Source organism: Haliotis asinina, chromosome 1 (genome assembly GCF_037392515.1).
Source record: "Haliotis asinina isolate JCU_RB_2024 chromosome 1, JCU_Hal_asi_v2, whole genome shotgun sequence".
In the NCBI taxonomy this organism is placed as follows: Eukaryota; Metazoa; Mollusca; class Gastropoda; order Lepetellida; family Haliotidae; genus Haliotis; species Haliotis asinina.
This window is the reverse complement of record NC_090280.1, coordinates 74,125,137-74,148,378: the sequence shown is the minus strand read 5'-3', so window position 1 is coordinate 74,148,378 and position 23,242 is coordinate 74,125,137. Positions and strand designations below refer to the sequence as shown.

Genomic DNA, 23,242 nt, shown 5'->3' with positions numbered 1-23,242 from the left:
GATGTGCAGTGGCTTCTTCATCATATGTAACTGTTCTGTTTGTTATTGAACGCCGCTCTCAACAATATTCCAGCTATATGGCGGCGGTCTGTAAATAATCGTGTCTGGACTAGACAATCCAGTGGTCAACAGCATGAGCATCAATTAGTGCAACTGGGATACGATGACATGTGTCAACAAGGTCTGTCCCATAAGTCGCCTGTTACGTCAAGCATGGGTTCTTTGGAACGTGAGTGAGCCTAGTTTTACGTCGCTTTTAGTAATATTCCAGCAGTACCACGGGGGGGCACCAGAAAATGGACTTCACACATTGTACCCATGTCTTTGGGAAGTATTTCTGAAACCGTGAAGGAAGTGTTATAACTGGTATTACATTTTCTGAGAAAAGTACAGATTCTAGTACTTTTTACTTTTTATTGGTTGAGTCCCGCCCAGGATTCAAATCCACATCCTTAGAGCCAGGAACCTAATCGTCAGCACACAAGGTCAGCCGTCTAATCCATTGAGCTACCACGGCTTCGACGAAGGAGGTTGTTTTTTCCTGTTTCGCTATAAACAATTTGAAATTCTGTTTTGGTTCAGCTTACAACTGACTTGGAAGCTAATTGTTCTTGAACGATTTTGCTTGGAAAGTAACGACTGCAAATCAGTCCAGTGTTCCAATTCCAACAGTAAAATACCTTAATCATGTTTCCTTGTCGCAGTTTCAACATGTTCAAGTATTTTTTTCTGACAAGACATGCATATATGTTTGCAATCAAAATGATTTAGTACCCAAGTACCCAAAAGGAAACGATGGGTGTCGCTCTGATTTCTCTGACTGAAAGACGGTTTGCAAGGGTACTTTTTGAACATTTGCCATGACCACAGTTCAAAATTTCACAAGCTGACAACATTGAAAACGGACAGAGGGACACTCCTACGGCAATAGGGCCTGTAACTTTCCCGAGGTGCTAGTTCCGGTTCTAAATTTGTTCAAGCTTTCGATATGCGAGTTGGGGTCCAGCTTACTTCCGGTACCAGGTTTCTAGTGACAAGCGTATTATTCAAGATCCAATTCTAGTTCTAAATCGCGCGACCGCCAAATATGACTTTGCTAGACAGGAACCAACCATGGTTGGCTGTGACAGCAGTGGCCAGTCGTAATAAGTGACTAATTTAGGGATGGTTAAATCGGAATTTTATTAATTCCTACAAGGATAATCGGTTCCTTACTGTCAACTGACAACCACGAGACCATTCGAAAACGCATGAAACACTGTTTGTCACCGGAAATACTAAGGTCTCGTGACGTGATCTAGTTAATGGCCCAATTGCCCAACGTAGAAGCACTAACTGACGTTGTGTTTGAACTTTAATGGCGATCAAACCTTACGTAGACACGTAACTAAATCATTTACAGGTTGGCAAGTTTAGTTTAAACCCACCATCACGGGCAAAGGATGCAATTGGTGTTCGAATCCACAAACATCGGGTTTTCAAAAGGCAGGACATTGCTCAGCGAAATGAAGCGTCCTGTACTTGAATGTCGCCTGTGTATTGCGATGACGATTCGGGTCTCTTAAAACCCAAAACAGTGATAACAAGTTTTGTTAAAAACCGTCAGAGAACTTTAGACATTGGTCAAATATACTATCCTAGATTCAAAGAAAATTTGGTCACGTTTGTTGCCGTACGTCTGAGTAAGTGAGTCGAGCTTTGCAACACTTTTAACAATATTCCTGCAATATCATAGCGGGCACACCAGAAATGGGCTTCACACACTATACCCATATAATGAATCGAACCCGGATCTTCTTCGTGACGCTTTAACAACTGGGCTACTCCGCTACCCCGTACATCTGAGACCACAGACATCGAACCTCGCTGTATACACAGTATGACTCCGAACTCGACCCCTGTCAACCTGATATCCGTTTTGATACGGTCTAAAGTTGTGGTCACTATGGTCTAATAGCGCACTATCCATATGTTTTCAAGTGCCTGAACATTTTACAAGGGTATGAAAATGGTAACTTCTTTTCGTTCAGTTGTTCAAAGTGTTATTCGTTATCAAATGTACGCAGCCTTAGCCAACCGATGTAGGGTGTGTCACCTCGTTTACAACAAATACAAGCGGGCGAAAAGTGTGGTCATACAAGGGAGGTAACTCTTACGAAACCCGCTTTCAAATCATTCGTGACCACCTATGTCGTTTCCTTAAGCCTGCAGTTTAGGAGAAGGGTGTGTGGTGATGAATTGTTCAAAAAAGGTCAAACTGACATTGAACAGATAACAAACATAAACAAATAAAATCAAAATAATAAAGAAGAATGTGTAACCTTAGTTTTCGAATATTGCACTGTAACGATGAAGACAACATATAGTAAATTCAAAACATAAACTTCGCCCTGATTTTAGCTTACAACTATGTATGTTGCTGTAGGTAAAACCGTTGTCAGTGTCATGTGATAGAGTACGTATATTGTGTTTAAAGAGCTCTTTGGACAATAGTTCTGTTACTGCATGGTGTGTCGGTTTTTCTGGTAGGAGTGAGTTTAGTTTTACTTCGCTATTAGTAATGTTTCAGAAATATCGCGGAGGGAGACACCTAAAGGGGGCGTCAGATAGTGAACCCACGAGGGGAATCGAACGCGGTCTTCGGCGTGACGAGCGAACACTTTAACAACTAGGCTACCGCACCTCCCTCATTTTGGAAGAGATGAGTTTCTTTTAGCGCCGCTAATAGTAATATTCCAGCAACATCACAGAGGCATTTTGGAAGGAAGGCGATACGGGAGCAACGACATAACTGGTACAACATGCCGACAGGATACAGCATCAAAAACAGGGATATAGAATAGACATGATTCGAAATAACCATATAATAGGTCTCGCTGCGATCGAGCAATATTCGAACCTAATTCCTAAGTGTGGGCACGCAAAATGCAGTACACAAAATGCGTTCCTTCGTCTTTTTAAAAACGCTAAAATATTAGATTTGTGACGAATATACGTATTTTGTTAAACCCTTCGGTATTCATTTCGAACGTTTGTATTAAAATAGTAAATACCTCGGTTCTCGTTATCAGTATATCTGGCTGTTAAAATACCAAATATACTGATGAAACAACCACATACGTGAATAACATATTTGACATTTACCATAAGCATGACATATTTACACAACCACAAAATATACCTTGTATTTGAGCACCAGTAAAATCGTAACAATATAAAGAATGAACAATGAAAATATACACCCACGTGCGTAGCAACGTTGCTGTGCCAAGCTCCCACATGAGTAGTAGACTGGTTCCCCTGCCCTATTCCGCGCTGCGCTATCGCTGCACTACAAGGACAGGTCAGGCCCGCCATTTTCGGTGGAGATTCCTCCCGGTAGTTTTATGACGTCAGTCCAGTCCATTACTCCACGTAAATATTCAGAATTGTGTTGCGCTTGCGGAAAAACGACGTGTTGGTTCTTCACGTGGTAAGGATAACACTATATCTGCTTTATTACTGCGATATGGTGATATTAATGTTCCTTCTCACTGGGATATACCATCCGGTGCTATATTTAGACTACCGCCTCGTCCAATGGAACGAGTGAACTCAGCGCCCCTGACCTGTCCTTTGTGTAGCCAGCTTGCTGAGCGTAGCATTGGCAGAGTACCAGTCTAACATGATTAGCTTCCATTATGTGAAAACTGGTCGCCCTTCCGCCGAAAAGGTGTCGTTGTCGTAAGTGTCGTAAAGCGTCGTGAACCGTTCTTGACATGGCTGACGTTGGCTTGAAGTCGTGAAACCATACGAAGGACTACGTGGCAGACTCGGTACAGTTTCCTCCAACCTGGCTGCCGGGCAGTTCTTCCGTATCAAAACTCTGTGGTGAGGAATATTTACTTTCACTGTCACTAAGTGTCCTGTTCACATGTGTAGGATACTCAACTGGTTTGACCATTCGTAGACACTTCTGAAATATCAATAAGTGGGTGAAAGGATTCATTCCAAACATAACGAGTCTTCAACTGAGGCTGTGTATTAAATAGATAGATGAGTGACTTTGGTTTTAAGCCGCTTTAACAATATTTTGACAATGTCACGTCCTTTACACCGCGAATGGGTTTCACACATTGTATCCATGTAGGGAATCGAACCCGGGTTCGAACGCTTTAACCACTTAGCTACGCAACCACCCATTAGTAGATAAGTGGTGACAGTTAAGTCATAGACTTAGTGGGAAGGATGAAGTTGTAATGCGTGATTGAGGAGTATGAAAGCCCGGAACATGGCAGAACTTGGTACATGAGATGAAACCTTCTGAAAAGGTTAACCTATACAGGTTAAAAGATAAAAGTCCAAACGTTGAAGAACACTAACTAAAATCATCATAAAATGTGATAATTCATCGATATCAACTTCTTTATTACTAGTTGTACTCCGCACTCCGCTATATTCCAGGTGTAAAGCCGTGAAGACCCGGGGTAGAATATATCTTCAGCAACACATGCTTGCCATAAACGGTGACTATGCTTGCAAAAGGCGAGTAACGGGAATGGATGGTCAGGCTCGCCGACCTCATTGAACCGTCATCGGTTCCCAGTTGCACAGATCGATGCCCCAGCTGTTAATCGCTGGATTGATTATTTACAGACCGCCGCCATATAGCTGGAATATTGGTGAGTGCGGCGTAAAACACCACTCAGACAGCCCAGCTGTGAATAGCATGAGCATCGATCTACGCAACTGCGATAGGATGACATATGTCATCCAAGTCTGCGAGCCTGATCTCCAATTCCCGTTAGTTATCTCCTACAAGAAGCATGGGTTGCTGAAGATCAACTGTAAGCCGGATCTTCACGGGTCTCCTACTATGTTATCCCTTCGCCCCCATGATGACAACCGATCACAGTGTCCTTACCTGCTTCATGGTGCCTTTAGACGTAAGGAACCAGTATACCATGAAGACCGGGATACAGAGAAGTGACATTGAGGTGAGACACCAGCCCAGCGCCACAGCCCAGGGGGGATATACGTAGGTTCCTAGGTGTATGCCCTGATATCCGATGATGGACAGCACGAACAGAGTCTGAAAACAATTGGGCATAGCACGTCACGATATAATTCTAGAAACCCCAGAGCTCACCGTTCATCTTTTCTGACTAAAGATTTGACAAAATGCAACATGCAGTTATCATGAATATATGCCTAGGATGAAAAACTAAAAACATTTTTTGAAAATTCAAAATTTAAACTCACACCGCCCATGAGTGGTGTTTTCTTTTTGTTCATGCTTTCCGACGTTGTAAATGACATTTGGATTTAACGTCGCTTTTGAACAATATTCTAGATATTTTACCAGTTCAAAGTTGTAGGGAAATGAGAGGCGATGTAGGTGTTTGACGTTTACCCATTTAGTACAGAGAAACATGGAACAATTATCGGAGTGAATTCGGGACTCGATTCAACGATTCTTTGCTAGCTTCTAGTCCTTCTAATTGGTTTTACTTCATTTGTAGCATCTATAGAAATTCGGAACAAGTTATTCAGCATTTGTTCCGGAAAGAGTAAGAACAAGGACATTCACCCTTTCTTTAGCGGGGACATCAGATAGCATTAACTTGTACCACATATTTCAGTTTTTAGAACAACGTCTTTGACAAGGTAACTGAGTCTTCAATGATGGTTTTGATACTTGTTAAAAGCATATAAATCAAAGAGATTGAAAAGGCCAGTGAGATTTCCACGTGGAGGATGTTGTGAGTCAGTATTCCAATCGCCTTCCAATTTTTGTGCTGAGCAATCAGTTTCACTTGGGGCTTAGTTCAGCGTATTTACCAATAAAGGTGTCAAAGAGTGAAATTTGACGTAATGAAGGCTTTCCTTACCAGCAAGCTGAGGGGGCAAATCCCGACCCAACAAACCTTCCAGAAGATGCCCGGGGGTGATCCCAGCATGGTCTGGATATCCGAGGAGAAACGCTGGACTCCTGTGGGGAAGATATATATGTGACGGTCACAGATACCTGTACCAGGATGTAATATTTGTCACTCGAGAGAGTCAGTGAGTAAGTATTGTTTTCCGCCGTTTGTATCTGTATTCCAGCAAATATCACAGCGAGGGGACACCACAAATTGGCTCCACAAAACCCCACGTGGGAATGTAACGCGGGTCTTCGGCATGACAAGTGAAAGCATTAACCACTAAGCTACATTGTTTAAGCGGTAAGAGGGGCGGATAACTCTATATCAAAGTGAACGGTAGTTCCTGTATGTATCAACGGGAAATATGGGAATATGTGAGCTTAACTGCGCGCCTGAGGCATTCGTGGCCTACCGTAAATCCAGTTGACAGCGATGGCCTCGATGAAGCAGATGAAGATGAGAGACATGGGAGCCGCATGCGTGTCCATCAGTTGAATGATGTATTGACCGCCCTGCAACACAAGGGAGATAACTCTCCAAACAATCCTGTGGTTAGCAGCATATGCATCGAACAATACAATACATAGCTATGTCGCAACGATCGGCACCAAATATGCTTATAGGCAGGCCAGAATGTCTAGCAATGAACAACACATGAAGTCATGCACGCCGTATTCATATATGCCTAGGGAAACATATAAGGCAGCACGTACTACAGCACAAACGTTCCTCTATATTTTTTTAGGTTTCCACACAAGCACTGTATTGCAGTGTGCGTGAAGAAATAAGGAACAAATACAGGAACACGCGTGCTTTCGTGTGTTCCCTTATTTGTTTACTTGAGTATATATCCCGAGGGGTCATGACAGGACTAGAAAACCCAGAGACTACACATTTAACAGGTTGTCTACTTACATAGGTCGTTGTTGGGAGGCCGATGAAGAAACAAAGTGCAAGCTGAGCAAGGACTACAAGTTCACGCCTCTTTCGTAACCTGGGGAACTGGTCAGTGATCGCCGTTATACTGGACTCCAGACCGCCAAACTGTAACCATTGCAACAAACCGTTACCGTTATAACATCTGACGATACGTAAACCTTCGCTCCTCCAGTACGGTTCCTTCAGCTGAAATTCTTGATTCGGTACCATTTCGGGTCGGTATCTACCCGGTAACACCTTTAAACATCCCCCATTCACATGCAGAGGGAAATTATACGTATCGACAGTCGCTTTATGCAAAGCAGAATAACTTAACTAAACCATAACAACACGGTGCTAACTAACACTGCCAGCATGGTCATCACCTGCCCGAGCACACGGCATCAAGGAAGATAAAGTCTGGATATCTGGAAAATAGCCAGAAATACCAACTGGATATTTTAGGATCGATTAAAATATGGAATTCAATGAAAGCTCGGTAAAGCAGATGGCAGCGTTGCCATTGATATCCTGATTTGTCTGAAAAGGCAGTCTCCACGGTAACTGACAAGTGGGTAGGATTTCCGGATTATGCATGGAATATTGCAAAATTTCGATTAAAGATAACTGCAGTCTTCCCTTTAAATTCGTATGCTGAATGGATGTGAAAAGAAGCGGTTGTTATTGTAAGTTTACTTGCATTCAATTTCATATAGGCATTCGCAACATTTGCGAATCAAGGCAACTGGCATGCACGCTTACACACGGACAGCATGTGGTTATATCCAAAAACAATTGCCAGAGCAAACAGAAAGACAACCTCGGGTGCTGGTGGCGGGTGTATGGAATCATCGAACTGTCAAGAACGAAAATGGATTAGGCTTCTGCTTGAAATTTGAAATTCGAAATTCACATAATTACTTTCTGACAGGACGCTTACGTATACACCTTTATTACAACTGACTTAAAGCGGTTGGAGGAGGAAGGTGTTTTACGAGTCTATTTGGGCCACTCACCGAGCTGTCGAGGCCCAGTGTAATGAGCATGAGAAAGAAGAACACGGCCCATGCCGGCGACCCAGCGAACGTCGCAATGGCCTCTGGGTAGGCGATGAATACAAGGCCCGGGCCGTCACCTGTAAAAGAAACAATGGTTAATTTATCAGTTTGTATGCATTTTCTGTAGTCTAAAGCGGCCTTCACACCGCAAACTAAAATTTGACAACATATGCTGTTGAAATGCTAAAAGTTGTCAAACTCGCGTTTACAATCGTCAAACACAAGTTGTCAAACTGAGGGTCTTGTTTCTATCGGTGCGGTCACGTGATAATTTCGTTGACTGCGACTGGTTGTTTCTGAGCAACACAAGTTTGTCGACACTTCAAACTTGAGTTTGACAACATCGAAAGTTTGATGGAAAAGTTTGGGGAGAATAGACACCGATTCTATTTCTAGACAACACTTTGACAACTCTGAAAATGGTGTTGGTGGTGAGTTGTTGGAGTGTTCACACTCTCAAACTCGAATTTGACAAACATGTGTTGTTAAACTTTAATTCACCGAGTGAAGGCCGCTTAACATTTCACATCTCTCTAAATATGAAACTACAGGGTAGCATAGTGGCGCTCACTTGTCACTCAGATGACCCGAGTTCGATTCTTGGGTGAAATGTGGGAAGCCCATTTCATGTGCGTAGCTGCGCACTAACTCAACCAAAAGCTCATTCTGGAATGTTCACGTAAGTTATGGTACACTGCATATAAAACAGTTTACATTCTTCTAGTGGTTACAAGTATGTAAAAGCGAAAGACTTTTAGTTTTACACGAATTTTAGCAATATTCCATCAATATCACAGCGTGGGACAACAAAAATGGTCTTCACGCAATCGAACCCGGACAATCGGCGTGACGAGCGAACTCTTTAACCACTAAGCTACCCCACTGCCCGTTATTGAGATGATCACCATTATACACACACATACATGTTACCAGAAGGAATTCTGGGTGCGAATACAGCGGCTAAATGGAAGACATATGTTGTAGGCAACAAGCACCCAAAATGCTCAAATAAAGGATGACGATAAGAAGTGAGAGTCCGTCTAAACTGGTACTTACTCTGAGCAGCGACCTGGTCCACTTCAACGTTCTGGAGATGGGCCATATAGCCGAGAACAGCGAACACAACAAACCCGGCCAGGAAACTTGTCAAACAGTTGATGACAGGTGTGATCATGGCGTCCCTGATAACGAATCAAGTTTAGTTTTAACAGAAGTAAACAACAACAAAATACAAACAGGGTATGTAATTATTAATTTTAGTATGACACTTCGGGTGTAGTCAATGTCGGAGACAAAGGTTACAGTTACCATGATGTATTTTCAAGCCGCTTCAAACAGTTTCCTGACAGTTTCTTTAAGAGGCATTTTAGAAGTTGGCTTGATGAGGATAGAGACTGTTATGGATAGACAACTTCTTTCTAGTGTGTGATAACGGTGTTCGAATCTGCACTGACACGTCGCAGTCACTGCAAGAAAGAAGTTGTCTATACATAAAAGTCCTTATCTTCACCCTCATGTTTTGGCAAGGTTGGTCACAGGCCTACCTGTCTTGGCGAGGATTAAAGAATACATCTTTTTACCTGACCCCCTATTCGTAATGTATATTTTTAATTATTGGGGGTTATTTTCTGGTTGTTTGTTTGTTTGTTTGTCTGTTTGTATTTAATCTTCAATCCTCGCAAAGACACGAGGGCCTGTGACGTTGGTGGGTATGTTTGTCGCTTAACGCCCCATTCAGCAATTTCTGTATATGATCGAGTGTAGACCAGACAATCCAGTGATGCCTGTAGTCGTCCCTTAATTACTGGAGACATCTATAGGTTGCTGAAGACCAGTTTTACATCGGATACTCTCGTGTGCAACTGGCAGTAATAGCTAGTCTGGTTCAACATTGAATGAGCTATTGCGCTCTAGTGTTACTCACAGAAAGCAGTTGTTATGGAATTTGTTATAACTGGCTAGAGCCAACAGGGTGCCGAAACCTGGTCCAAGGGAGAAAAAGATCTGAGCGGCTGCGTCTACCCACACCTGAAAAAAGTGGGTCAGAGATTGAGACAAAGAGTGAAATGAAATTTTACACTTTGTTGAATTGTGTTTAAGAGCTTCCTATCCGAAAGTGATTGAGTTTAGTTTTACGCCGCTCTCAACAATATTCCAACGGTATGAGCATTGATCTACGCAAATGGGAACCTATGGCATGCATCAAGCACGTCAGCGAGTCTGACCACCCGATCCCGTTAGTCGCCTCATACGACAAGCATGGGTTACTGTAGATCAGTTCTAAATGGGATCTTCAAGGTCCTATCCTAATGACAATCAGCTAACTATACGTTGCAGGATTTGTCTGATGTACAGAAAAATATCTAGATCCTTATTAGATCCATATATAGATCTTTATTCAACTATGCTCATTTCCGGTCTCCAATGCCGTGAATTTGCAGTAATATTGCTAAAAGCGGCGTAAAACCGCGGCGTAAGAAGCTCCCTTTCTCACCTATGTCAGGTGTGCGCATGCGTTCTCCACACCTGGCTCACCAGTTTCCTGAAATACCGCGATGAGTGTTACTTACATCAACAGTGCCAAGTCTGGAGAAGTCGGGCCTAATGAAGTAGTAGATCCCTTTCGACGCCCCGGGGAGAGTGCATCCTCGGATGAGTAGAATGAAGAGAACGATGTAAGGGAGAGTGGCGGTAACCCACACGGCCTGGGAACACAAATTGTTTTTATTTCAAATTGGAAAACAAAGGACGCAATTAAAATCAGATTTTCTGCCTGACCTCTGCAGCGCTTTTTGAAATTTGAAGAACACATGACATAAATGCTTAGTATGGAGTAGGATTCGGTGAGGTGAGGTGAGGTGAGGTGAGGTGAGGTGAGATGAAATGGGATTTAACGTCGTACTTGAGAATATTTCGCTCAAATGACGGTGTGTATGTGAAGGTACTTGTACAAGACCAGGCTTAAGCTGGCTTTAAGTAGCACTAAGTAGGGACCATGTTTAATCGTCTTTTAGAGTGACGCGGTCGTGAATCGAAGCTGTGCCCTTAGCGGAAGCTCTAACCACTACACCATGGGCACGGTACTAAGAAAATGATATGCCAACTTTCGGGGATTTTTTACAAAACACAAGGCGATTATTCTTAAAAGTGTTTTGATTGAGACAGGTGTCCTGTACCGTGTTGTGAGTGGAATATCAAGAAGATAGTGGTACCAGTACGAAACACAATCAAACCCGGGTATTCGGCGTGACCAGCGAACGCTTCATATTTTGGCTGTTATCTTGTTTTCTGTTCGTCTTTCGTTACTGGTTTTTCGTTTGTTTGTTTTTGTTTTTTGTTTGTACAGGACTCTATTTTATTTTGTACGTCAGTCTATACATATCTGGTTTCCTCAGGGCGGAAATTGCCTTATTGTTTAGTATGATAACACCATTAATTGGCACGCACCTTGCCCGATGACTTGACCCCCTTCCACAGACAGAAGTAGATAACGATGAAGATAGCGAGAAGACACAAAGTGAGTGACCACTTGATGTTGCCCACGTTGCCCACTCCATCTGACCACTGGAACTCAAGAATCTCTTTCCTGCAACAAAGATCCTGCCAGATGAGTCTCATTGTCAATGGTCACATTTCCTCGTTCCAGTCATGCAATATCACTTTAATGAATAATCACAAATCAGCCTGGTGAATGAAACGTTTTGGGCATTCATGCCACGTAAATATTAAAAGATGTCAGGTGGGTGACTTTGACTATTTCTAAGTCTGAACATCATGTCATGATTGTGAGGGCGGTGGGAGGAGTCTGCTGGTTAAAGCTTCCGCTCGTCATGCTGAAAACGCAGCTTCGACTCCCGACATGGGTACAGTGTGAGCCCATTTCTGGTGTTGCCTATCGTGATATCCTTGGAATATTGCTTAGCTCAGTTCAGTTCATAATTTTATTTCGATTCTGTGACCAATGCATATACTCTAATTCAAAAGCCTCTCTGCCAGATTGCGAAAAAAGCAACCAAATATATTGATGTTCGACAAGTCAATAGCCTTTTTCAGTTAGAGCTGGATTGAAGTTCAATGAAATCTGTGTTGTGTTGTTTTACTTGTTGCTCTTTTGAATAAGAAGTCAAAGGCGGTTGAGTGACCTCAGACAGTGCAAATGATCATACTGAAACCAGTGATCATGGATATTCGCCCTGAAATCCCACATTCGCCCTGATCGTGTTACTTGGTTGGCCATCATCATCATCAGTTTGTCATCAACTTTGTACTGCTGCAATATTACTTAAACACTATTGAAAGAGTCCTCTTCTTTGCCCCCGATATTACCTGCATGGCCTGAGGAAGGGCGGAAATGTTACATGAACAGAACAAAAGTAAGACATCCGTGTGTTCATTATAGGTCTTTACTTGTCTGATGCAGAAACTCGGCAAGATTCCAGCTTTTGCAAGCGGTCTGTAATTATTCGAGTGTGAACCATACCAACCGGTGATGGCTGTCATGAACAACGATATTCTCCATCACGCACCCCTTTCTGTAACCTGCAAGATGACTTGTCTACCTATTATATTAAAACAGATACCCACAACTCACACTTGTGTCCTATCGTACTGCATATCTGCATATGTGTGGCTGCTTGTACAAGCCCAGACTTAAGCAGGTTTTACTGTGCTAGTTCACTGAAATACCACGCAGCGAGTAAACATGAATACCACACTCAGATACATTACACAGACTCAGAGCCGATCATTTATGCCGAGCGTCAGGCAGGGACCAATAAATACCATATTTTAACGTCATTTGGTATGCCGCGACCGGGGATCAAAACCGCCATCTTCCGTTCTTCAGACTGACCCTTTAACCACTACACCACACGGGAGATTAGACATTGTAACTTATACTTACAAGAAATACTCGGTAGCTGCCGTGACGGATGTGTTGGTAATGTTGTCGTTGTTGGCCAGGGATACACAGTTGTGGCTGTTCCAGCTGTTGTTACAGCTCTTCCACGGCACCTCTGCCCTGAACGAGGACACCAGGTACAGCATGCCCCACGCTATCACGGTGTTGTAGTAGGACCCCACCAGTGTCGCGATGATACACACGCCGAAGCCGACACCTATCAGTGGAGTGCACACGGTGCTGTTACAACTGTTAATTATGATCTTGTCAGAAATGCTAGGGTAACTTAGTGGTTAAGAGTCACGCCGAAGACCCGGGCTCGATTCCCCACATAGGTACAATGTGTGAAGTACTGGAATATCGCTGAAAGTAGCGTAAAACTAAACTCACTCACTCACTCTTGGTAGGCGTTGCTTTGTAGTGTCAAGCCGTGCTGTGCAATTAGAAGCGTGTAAATCATACAGCACTGATTCTCGATTTGTCAGCAACGTCCCTGTGTTCTTGGTGTCACTATGCTGGTAAACACTTAAGGAATCTATTGCTTCCCTCCCAGATCAGGTACTGTTCAAATCACTGTTTACCAAATCAACCCACTCGCAAATGATTTCCTTTGATCACACATAAAAATCGATGAAAGACTTTTTCAACAACTATCGTTTTGATACAGTTATTTTTGTTTTCTTACATTTCTTTTGAACAAACGGTATATATAGTCTGGTTCATAATTATTGAGAATTTTTCTTCTTTGAGCTATCCCAACACCTCAACTGATTCACTGATACTTAAAACTAATGGTATAAGGGAGGTAACTCATCTTGGCCTACTGAGTATAGTACAATTGGAGTTACCTCCCCTGAATTTGTAGCAGACGTCATTTTCCTCAGCACTGTCAACAATGTCTGCTGAAGATAAAAGAAGGTTGATTTTTGAGTTGTGTAATCAAGGAATTGATGATGTAAATACATTGGCAGAGAGAACAGGAACTCCTCTTTCTACTGTGTATAGGGTTAGGAAGAATTTTAAAGAGGGAAAGGATTTTGGGCACCAGAAAGGAGCAGGGAGACCCAGAAAATTGGACTTCTCAGATCGCGTCCGGCTGGGAATTGTAGCGTCTAAAAAGCAAAGGGCAAGCATCTCCAACATCAGGTATGAAATGATAGAAAGGGGATCAACAGTTGTATCAAAATCTACAGTTAGAAGAAATTTGATTGATCTTGGATGGGAGAAAAAGACTGGAATTCCTTCTCCTCTCATGAAACAAGAACATAAAGACAGGCGTGTTGAGTGGTGTTTGGCACATGAAAACTTTGACTGGGAAAATGTGATTTTTTCTGATGAAAGCTCAATATGGGTATATCCCAATAATGTGGAAATATGGACAAAGTCTGCGTCAGCACCGTTGTATCGACGACCTAAATACAGCCCAAAGTTTCATGTATGGGGAGGGATATCCTTATTAGGAACGACCCCGCTGTGTGTGTTTGAGGGAAATCTGACAAGTCAACGCTACACTAACATATTAGATAATTTTCTCCTTCCAAGTGCACATGTGTTTTATGGAAATGACTGGATTTTGCAGCAAGATAATGATCCTAAACACACCGCAAAACATGCCAAGCAGTGGTTTCAGAAGAAATATGTGACTGCATTACCATTTCCTGCATATATGAGAGACGTTTCGATACAGACTCCTGTACCACTGTCAAGCAGGAATGTCATTATTGCCTGACAATGGTACAAGAATCAGTCTGCTCTCACGAAATGAATCAAGTTTGCTATATACTGTATGTTTCAACTTCTAAAATGCCACTTAGACAAGTTACATTTATGTTTAGTCACACTTTCCCTTGGGCGCTAGATTTTACACTGGGGCGAGGGAGGTCAACAAATGAAATTTTTAAAAGTATTTCAAAGAGAAGCAATGAAACTGAAAAAGTGAGTCACAGATGAAATTCACTCCTCCAAATATTCAGGAACTAATTATGATAAAATTCACCTTTCCTGTGTTAGTTGTTATTGTATGCCTTTGGTGTTGACGTTTTAACCAGATGAACAAATACAGAAAAGGAACATGGATAGGTGCTTCTTGGGCTCTACCATGCTGTGTGGTATGTCTTGAACACAGCTGTTCATCAGGCACGTTAATCTGTCGTGACATGCTTGTGAAACCGAGACACAGGGTAGAATGGTGAATGTATATTAATGAACTTACCCCATGAACAGTTCAATATAATTTTTCTCTTAAACCTATATCTGCTGAAAGGTTGAAGCTTGTCGGTTTCTTGGTATCCATAGGTCATGAAGAGACACAGGTCTTATGAATTGTGAATGGGGGCGGTGGGGTAGCCTAGTGGATAGGGTTCGCTTGTCAGGCCGTAGGCAGAATTCTTGACATGGATACAATGAGTGAAGTCCATTGATATTGATTGGGTGTTGCTAAAACCTCACACACTTACATGAAGTATGACATTTAAAGAACGGATGTGTATACTTGTAACTGAACTGGCCAGACTTTGGACTCACCACTGAACATGGGGCAGATCCTCTTCCAGACTGTAATGATGCCTGTCCGCTGATACTGACCAAGAGCCAGCTCCATGTAAAACAGGGGGATCCCTAGGAACACCAGCATTATCAAGTAGGGAAGCAGGAACGCGCCTGTAAACAAGCACGTGGTATTTGTCAGTGGGTGAATGTGGTTTTATGTCACGCTCAATAACACTAAGGCTCAAACAGAGCCATCTCTAAATGGAATATGGCCAGATTACTTTAGTATCTAGTCTGTCACGTCTCTGAACCACATACTAGTCCTTACTGTCTAGCCCACATTGCAATACTGAAACCTGAAATGAAAGAAAAGTCTATATTACCAAGGTCCTGCATTTCTCAGCTAACTGGGTTCTCTTTCAAGTCGAATGGGTTTATGAGTTACTGTTAAAATTATCTGCATTATAGACAGAGACTAAGCTTTAAAGTTTAAAGTTTCCTCCTCTCTCTCTCTCTCTCTGTCTCTCTCTCTCTCTCTCTCTCTCTCTCTCATCACATAATTAGCACAGAACCCAGGGCAAACAGCAACGTTGACGACTGGAACAACAACCTGAACAAAGTAACCACAAAGAGCCACCCAATATCAACGAGATGATCCTGCGCTATAAGCGCGAGCAGTCGGACACAGAAGTTCGATACACGAACAACAGAAGCAACCAGAAAACACAAGTACCGCAATAGTGACGCTCATCTCCAGTCCAGCAACCATATTAGCAAGGTGGATTACACTGTTTTTTGCCCATCTACTGCATTTACAGTGACAGTGAACATCGATTTACTGTATCAGTAAGGGTACAGTATCAATAGTAATAATTTATCTATATTAACTACGGTACGGTGCAATAAAACTCTCATTCAGGGTAAGTTCGGAATATACCACATCACCGAACTGGCCTGGTTACTCTCTCACACATAGCCAAATTAGCTCCCAGAACCTCGGTGGTAAAACTTAGGTGAAGTGGGAGGACACCATTTAAATACAGTAAAGTAGACTGCAGCAATGACGAACGCCGCTCACGATAGTTCTCTGTAACGGTTATTTTTATTTTTCACTTTTTATTATCTTTTGCATTTCGACTAAACTACTGTAAGAAGCTGGCTGAGACAAAAAGCGTTCGTTATATGGATAACTTCGAATCATGCGTGTTCGTTATAAACATACATGTAGTACGATGATATAAGTTGTATGCTTCTCTCGTCGGTAATACGATGATATAAGTTGTATGCTTCTCTCGTCGGTAATACGATGATATAAGTTGTATGCTTCTCTCGTCGGTAATACGATGATATAAGTTGTATGCTTCTCTCGTCGGTAATACGATGATATAAGTTGTATGCTTCTCTCGTCGGTAATACGATGATATAAGTTGTATGCTTCTCTCGTCGGTAATACAGTCTGATGGTCGGGTGACGCTGCTAAAAAGATGCGGACGTGGGACCATATTACCCACGACAGAAGCAAATACAATATCTCGGCGGACATTGGTTGGCATCAACCAATATTTACCAGTTAGGTGATACAGAACCAAACAGGTCACCCCAGTAACAACTTAACTCAGTTTCGTTTCCACCGTGTTTGAGGTCAGTGACCGCGGATGTCCGTGTACCAGGTCAGTGACCCATAATGTCCAGCAGCAGGTCAGTGACTCAAGATGTGCAACAGATGGGAAAGATTCGAACGTCCAATGCGTTCAAGATTTTGAAAGCGTAAGCCACATGTTTTTACCCGCAACAAGCAAATGTATCCCCTTGTCAGTGAACAAAATGAGATCTTTATCGGACCAGGAAGATCAGTGGTCGTTTATACCATAACATTAAATTTGCAGTGTACATATTGCTTATAAATTAACACTATATATAGCATAATCACACATGTATGTATATAGATTTGAATAATGCTTCTTTTTTGTTTGTTTGTTTGTTGTTTAAAGCCGCAGTTATAATGGCAGCGTTCTGTAAACATTCGTGTCTGGACAGTCCAGAGATCAACAGCATGAGCATCGAATACGCAAATAGGATACAATGACATGCGTCAACCAAGTCAGCGAGTCTGACCGCCCGATGCCGTTAGTCGGGAGCATGGGTTACAGAGGGACAATTCTAACCCGATTCTTCACGGGTAAATAATTGCTTTTCAATTAAGGCACTTTCCGTTCACATGTCCGCATTGTAATACCCTCTTGCCGATGTGTCACCTCCGGTCGCAGGTGACAAGACTATCTGTGAGCAACAAGTACGCGATCAAAGGATGCAGTGACCGTGGCATATGTTTTGTACTACTTCATCCTATGCATCAGTGAATCTGAACTAACACAACCCCTACAGAATAAGGGGAAACTGAGATAAAAAAAAAACACTTTTTAAAATATACCGCTATTTTTCTGGTTATAACTAATGAATAGCTTGTGTAATTCTTGATTTAAATGAAAAACATGCTGTGTCTGTTTTTACCTACTATGGGGTAAAGTACGTCAGAGTGAGTGAGTGATTTTAGGTTTACGCCGCACTCAGCAGCATTCCAGCTACATGACGGAGGGCTGTAAATAACAGAGTCTGGAACACATCTAACCTGTTATCAACAGCATGAGCATGCATCTGCGTAATTGGGAACCGATGACATGTTTCAACAAAGTCAGCGATCCCGACCACCCGATCCCGTTAGTCGCCTCTTACGACAAGCATAGTCGCCTAAGTGTCTTGGGCCAAATTAACGCTTCCTCAAAAGTACACACGCCATTGTATCCCAGCTGCATAGATCGATACTCATGTTGGTGATCATTGGATTGTCTGGTCCAGACTCGATTATTTACAAACCGTGGCCATATAGCTGAAATATCGCTGAGTAAGACATTATACAACAAACCAAATCAAAAAGATACGGAATGGGGGCGGTTGCAATTTTGATCTGAAGGAAGCAACTTCAGGTATCGAAATGTCAAAGGATCACTCTGGTCTATCGATGCGTGCAAGAACATGTCGAGGTTTTCATCCTCTTTATTTATATTTTTGTTCACTCGTCCTAAATTGGCACTACAAGCGAGGACTGTGACATTATCCCTGCCTCTGTCGGAATACAGCCAGAGGTGGGTCTGAAATCATCCTCTTTGATGAAGCTGCTCCTTAAGGGCGTTGTAACGTACCATCATGTACTTATCGAGTATCTTGCTGACATGCGAACAACGAGCCCAGCTCTCACCTTCTAAAGGAGTATCTTGTATTCACGTACTTTAACGAGAATCCTGTCCGCCTTACGGTCCCTGAAATACATTAGGCTACTTTTTCTTTCGCAAGCCCCCTTTTCCAGTGCATAAGCGGACTGCATAAGTAGAGATATTTGATAATATCCCTATTGCATTTGTAGAGACTTAGCGTCAGTCGGTACGTTTGAAGTCTTCACGAACAAGTTTGTCACTTTCAGGAAATGTAACAAACATGTCTTACTTGCTATACTATACTAAAACAAATATGCCTATTCTCACAAATACATATACGTCATTTTCAAACACTCGTATGAAGTACATCACTTTCACGTACCCTATGAGAATGTATTTCACCTTCATGTACTCTAACGTATATACATGTACATGGCCACTTATATCTTTTGTCAGTTAACAGGACAGGTCTCTTACTTCAGTCCCTCTCTCCCTCTCTCTCCCTCTCACACACACATACATAGAGAGAGACAGAGCAAAGTTTGATCCTGAAAGAAACACTTTAACCCTTCACGTCGTCAAATTGCACAGAAATAGCTCAAATGGCGAACTATATCACCGTTTAGCTGATTTCTTCAGCTCTTGGCTTTTAAAGTCGCACTTAATGAGAGGAAATTTCACGAGATAAGCTCTTTGTCAATTTCAGTTATTCTTTGCACTGTTTAATCACAGCTCCCGACAATGTCAGGAATTTTCCAAGATTCCTAGCGTTAAGTGGTGCCTATGCATTTTTTCTGTTATTTCTTTCAGTAAAAAAAGCGTCATGACGTCTTTGGACGATGAAACTCAAGAATTAAATGTAGCGTCGAATGCAATTAGATTTTATCATCGAGGGTGCCGTTTCACAGGAGTTAACAATGTTTTTGGTTTACAAAACGCAAAGAGAGTGAAACCATTTAATTGAAAGGATTTATCGTCGCATCTGAGTTAACGCTACGTTATGCCAGTGGGTTCCCCTACACTGACGCCAGGCTTCGAATCAGATAACCTTTTCATATCACGGCAGCACTGGCGGTACGGTATGCTCCTGGTAACGCTGTCGGTCGGCCACTGGGTCCTAAATTGTCTGTGCTGTCAGATAAAAAAATACATAAACTCTGTATGTATGTCTATAAAAACAGTGACAAAGATAGGTTAGTGTTTAGGGCTTGAATTCCCTTTGCTCTCTTCGATGCCATAGGTTAAGATGGATAGGTTTCCAGTTAACGTATTTTCATTCACTATCACTTGACAAATTCGATATGGCTGAATTGATGCCGATGAGATCTTAAATTTTCATTTTAACTCCACAAAAAGGCTGGTCACAAGAAATCAAAAGTCGATAATTTAAATGAACAGCAAGTTTTTCATCGAATATAAATGTAAATTAAGTTTAAGTCTTTAGTTCTAAATTGTCACCAAACCACTACACTTCATGTGACAATACTGGCGGAAATGTATAATATTACTAGTTGGTGGCAGCCCAAAGTACTTTAATTCTGGAATGATTTATAAACACATAATTTTGTTTAAAGCCAAACTCAACAGTATTACAGCTACTTGGCGGTGGTCCGTAAATAATCGATCCTGGAAGAGAACAATTCAGTGATCAACATTATGAACATCTATCTACGCACTTATGACAGGATGCCATGTGGTCAATCAGGTCACTGAGTCTGGCCACCCTATTCCTTTAGCCACCTCTTACCAAAGGTATGAGATACAGAAGATTAATTTTAACACGGATATCTGACTGGAACAGTAATCCAGTGATATGAAGATGTTTCATCTTACTGCTGAAGGAAAACTTGTAGTGGTGCATGGCTTAGTCATTTATCGATTTGGTGACTCCCTGAATTACTGATAAAGAGATGATAATGCAGAGATACTACAATCCCTGACTGCGATTCACCCAGTTATCAAGATCACAAGTATAGTCTTAAAAAAGTAGGGGAACTGTACTTTCAATATACCATTGTCGAAATTCGGTTTACAAATTTCAGTCAGTAGTGTGTGATTTGACCTTGAAAATCCTGACCATGTACAGATGCAAGAAAATCATCTAATTATCGGGAAAATGGCCTACAGTGATTTATCGACCTGCCTGAGAAAACGTCAAGATTTATAAATGACACCCCGTGCACTTGTAGGAGGTTCCCACGTTGTGCACGTGCTCCCCATGCATTGTGTTTGCGTGTGGTGATAACGTGAAATGATGCTGCATGCACAAGATGAATGTCATTGTAACGTTCCTCAATGGGTTTTCTTTCTACCTGACTTGAAAGTTCAGGTTCCTTTACTTTTTTTCAAGAGTATTGTATAATGTATAGTATTCCCAGAAATTATTGAGAATCATGTTGCGTCATGTAACTCATTACGTTTATTAACTTCTGGCGTTTTACTTACATAAACATGTTGAAACATCATCCTTTTACAGTCTCAGTCTTGTTTTAGTACTTTGTTAGACCTCCTCGCTCAGCAATGCATGCCTGAATACGCCTAGGCACACTACCCATCAAAGTTTGTAGGTAATCGTGTGACAGGGTATCCCAATATTGGACCACCTCGGCCTTCATATCTTCAATATTTCTCAGTCCCTTTTGGTTTATTCTGTCCTTCATGACTCCCCACACATTCTCAATTCGGTTTAGGTCTGGGCTGTAACTGGGCCAGTCTAAAACTTGAACATTTACGCCCGACAACCACTATTTTGTGTAGCGCGCAGTGTGTTTTGGGTCATTATCATGCTGGAAAATCCAATCATCTTCATACAATGTTTGTGCTGTCGGAAGAAGGTGACCATTTAGAATGTCAACGTATCTTTCTTTTGTCAAGTTTCCTGTGAAAACACACAATGGCGTCACTCCGCGAGCCGATATGCCAACCTACATGTGAAACTTCGAGCTATGTTTTGGTCGCTGGTAGATAGGTTTGACAGTATCTTTGGTCCAAATTTTCACACAATTAGGGAACAGCCAAACAGAACTTTCACCCGAAAAGAAAACATTATCCCAATCTTGATTTTCATGAGCCCGACACCAGTTTAAACGTTTTTCCTTTTGTGCATCTTCCATCAACGGCGAGGGAATTCCACGTTTTTTCACCCAATTAAGTCTCTGTAATTCCTGCCTAACTGTTTCATTGCATACCTGAGGACTTCCTCTGCTAAACATTTCATTTCTGATGTTCTCAACACTTTTCAATTTGCCCCTACTCACAATCTGCCCAAGTCTTCGGCGATCCACAACACTGAATTTCCTAGGCCGACCTGCCCCTGCTTTGTGCTCTATCCCGGTTCCTGTTTGAATATTCTTCAAAGTTCTGTATACTGTAGACAGAGGAATACCATGTCTACAAGCTAACACTTTAGGATCAGCCTCACCCCTTTCAAAATCATCTAGAATGAGCTTTCTTTTCTCTCTTGCTGTAAATTCTGCCATGTCAAGACAGGAAGCCGTCTGCTCAGACAAGGGAGATAACTCTTGACGTAATGAGCTGCCTTCTAAGCCTTCAAGAGTTGTCTCCCTTATTTAGTATGCTTAGTGCATAGTGAAAGCCCTTTTTCCAATCTTAGCATCATTAGAAAAAAAACAAAGATTTTCTCAATAATTTCTGGGAACACTGTATGTTGTATCTGAAGTGTGATAAGTTGCGGGTTCTAGTAGTGACGTAAGCGGAGAGTAATTATTGGGGTTAGTGGTTTGCAGTATGTGAAAGCATTGTATGTGTCTGGGTAGTAAACTTGTGGTCACACTCACTGTATTTATGGATTGATATGAACGTTGCAACCAGTTGGAAAGTGTATGTGTGAGTCAGTGTGGCTGTTTTTTCCTGTATATCTAGCTGGTGTGAATATAATTCTATCCTATGTTGTAGTGAGAATGTGTCAGTGAATTGTTTGTATATGTATTGACATTTAACATACACCTTAACTGAGGTGAAATACTATTATATGTAACATATTCGTTGAGGTTAGAAATGCGATGGAACTGTGATTTATATGAAGGCTTTTGAGAATGTCCCTCAACTAGTATACTAGCATAATTACAATACTCAGACATCATTCAAGTGTAATGTATAGTAGTGTTGTTGTGTATCAAGTCACTGTAAAACAGCCATGTAAACACATCTTGTGTGGGCGAAATATGTATATTGTGTATATGTAAAGACACCATGTAAATGGTGTGCTTTTTGTATCTAGTGTCCGGGGTAGATGTTACACCCAGTAAGGCTGTCCCGCCGATCGTGAGGGATCAATCCTGTATTGCCGCCTGTGATGTGAACTGACAACTGTGCATATGGGGTGAGCGATGTGTCAGAGTAAGGCTGTAATGGCTGACCAGCAGAGATCGTATACACAAACTGCAATCATACAGAGAGAGTTGATTTACAAGTAAGATTATGGCATCAATTAAAGGCAGTGGAGGGATACACTGGGATGTTCCTTCGTTCTACGGTATAAGACCAGTGTAAACCATTATAATAAATCCTTCACTTGCTACAATGTGTCTAAAAGCTTTATAAAACTAAACTCACTCTCTCATTAAAAAACATGTGCATCCCACACAGCATGGATTGAAGCATAGATTGTTGTGGTAAATGTCTGAACCTATTACTGTGAGAAAGTCCTATAGAGGTTTCTCCAGATATGTTGTCGCGACTACTCTGTCTGATACCTGTAATTCCAAAGAATAGTTACCAAACTTGTCATTAGGTAATGCA

The 23,242-nt window shown here is 41.9% G+C and overlaps 1 protein-coding gene across 1 annotated transcript in view; it reads right to left on the bottom strand.

Annotated features, from left to right (window-relative positions):
- Window positions 1–3,187: 3,187 nt before the first annotated feature.
- The window catches only part of LOC137282422 (sodium-dependent serotonin transporter-like), a 38,099-nt gene continuing 18,044 nt past the window's right edge, over window positions 3,188–23,242 (bottom strand). The window contains exons 2-13 of the mRNA XM_067814171.1: window positions 15,306–15,440; window positions 12,786–12,999; window positions 11,330–11,468; window positions 10,453–10,587; window positions 9,807–9,910; window positions 8,939–9,063; window positions 7,841–7,959; window positions 6,822–6,950; window positions 6,319–6,418; window positions 5,871–5,971; window positions 4,904–5,071; window positions 3,188–3,955 (exon numbers count right to left, since the gene is read on the bottom strand). Of these exons, the coding sequence (XP_067670272.1) occupies window positions 3,800–3,955; window positions 4,904–5,071; window positions 5,871–5,971; window positions 6,319–6,418; window positions 6,822–6,950; window positions 7,841–7,959; window positions 8,939–9,063; window positions 9,807–9,910; window positions 10,453–10,587; window positions 11,330–11,468; window positions 12,786–12,999; window positions 15,306–15,440 (1,625 nt within the window). The 3' untranslated portion in view covers window positions 3,188–3,799. The remainder of the gene's footprint in view (window positions 3,956–4,903; window positions 5,072–5,870; window positions 5,972–6,318; window positions 6,419–6,821; window positions 6,951–7,840; window positions 7,960–8,938; window positions 9,064–9,806; window positions 9,911–10,452; window positions 10,588–11,329; window positions 11,469–12,785; window positions 13,000–15,305; window positions 15,441–23,242) is intronic.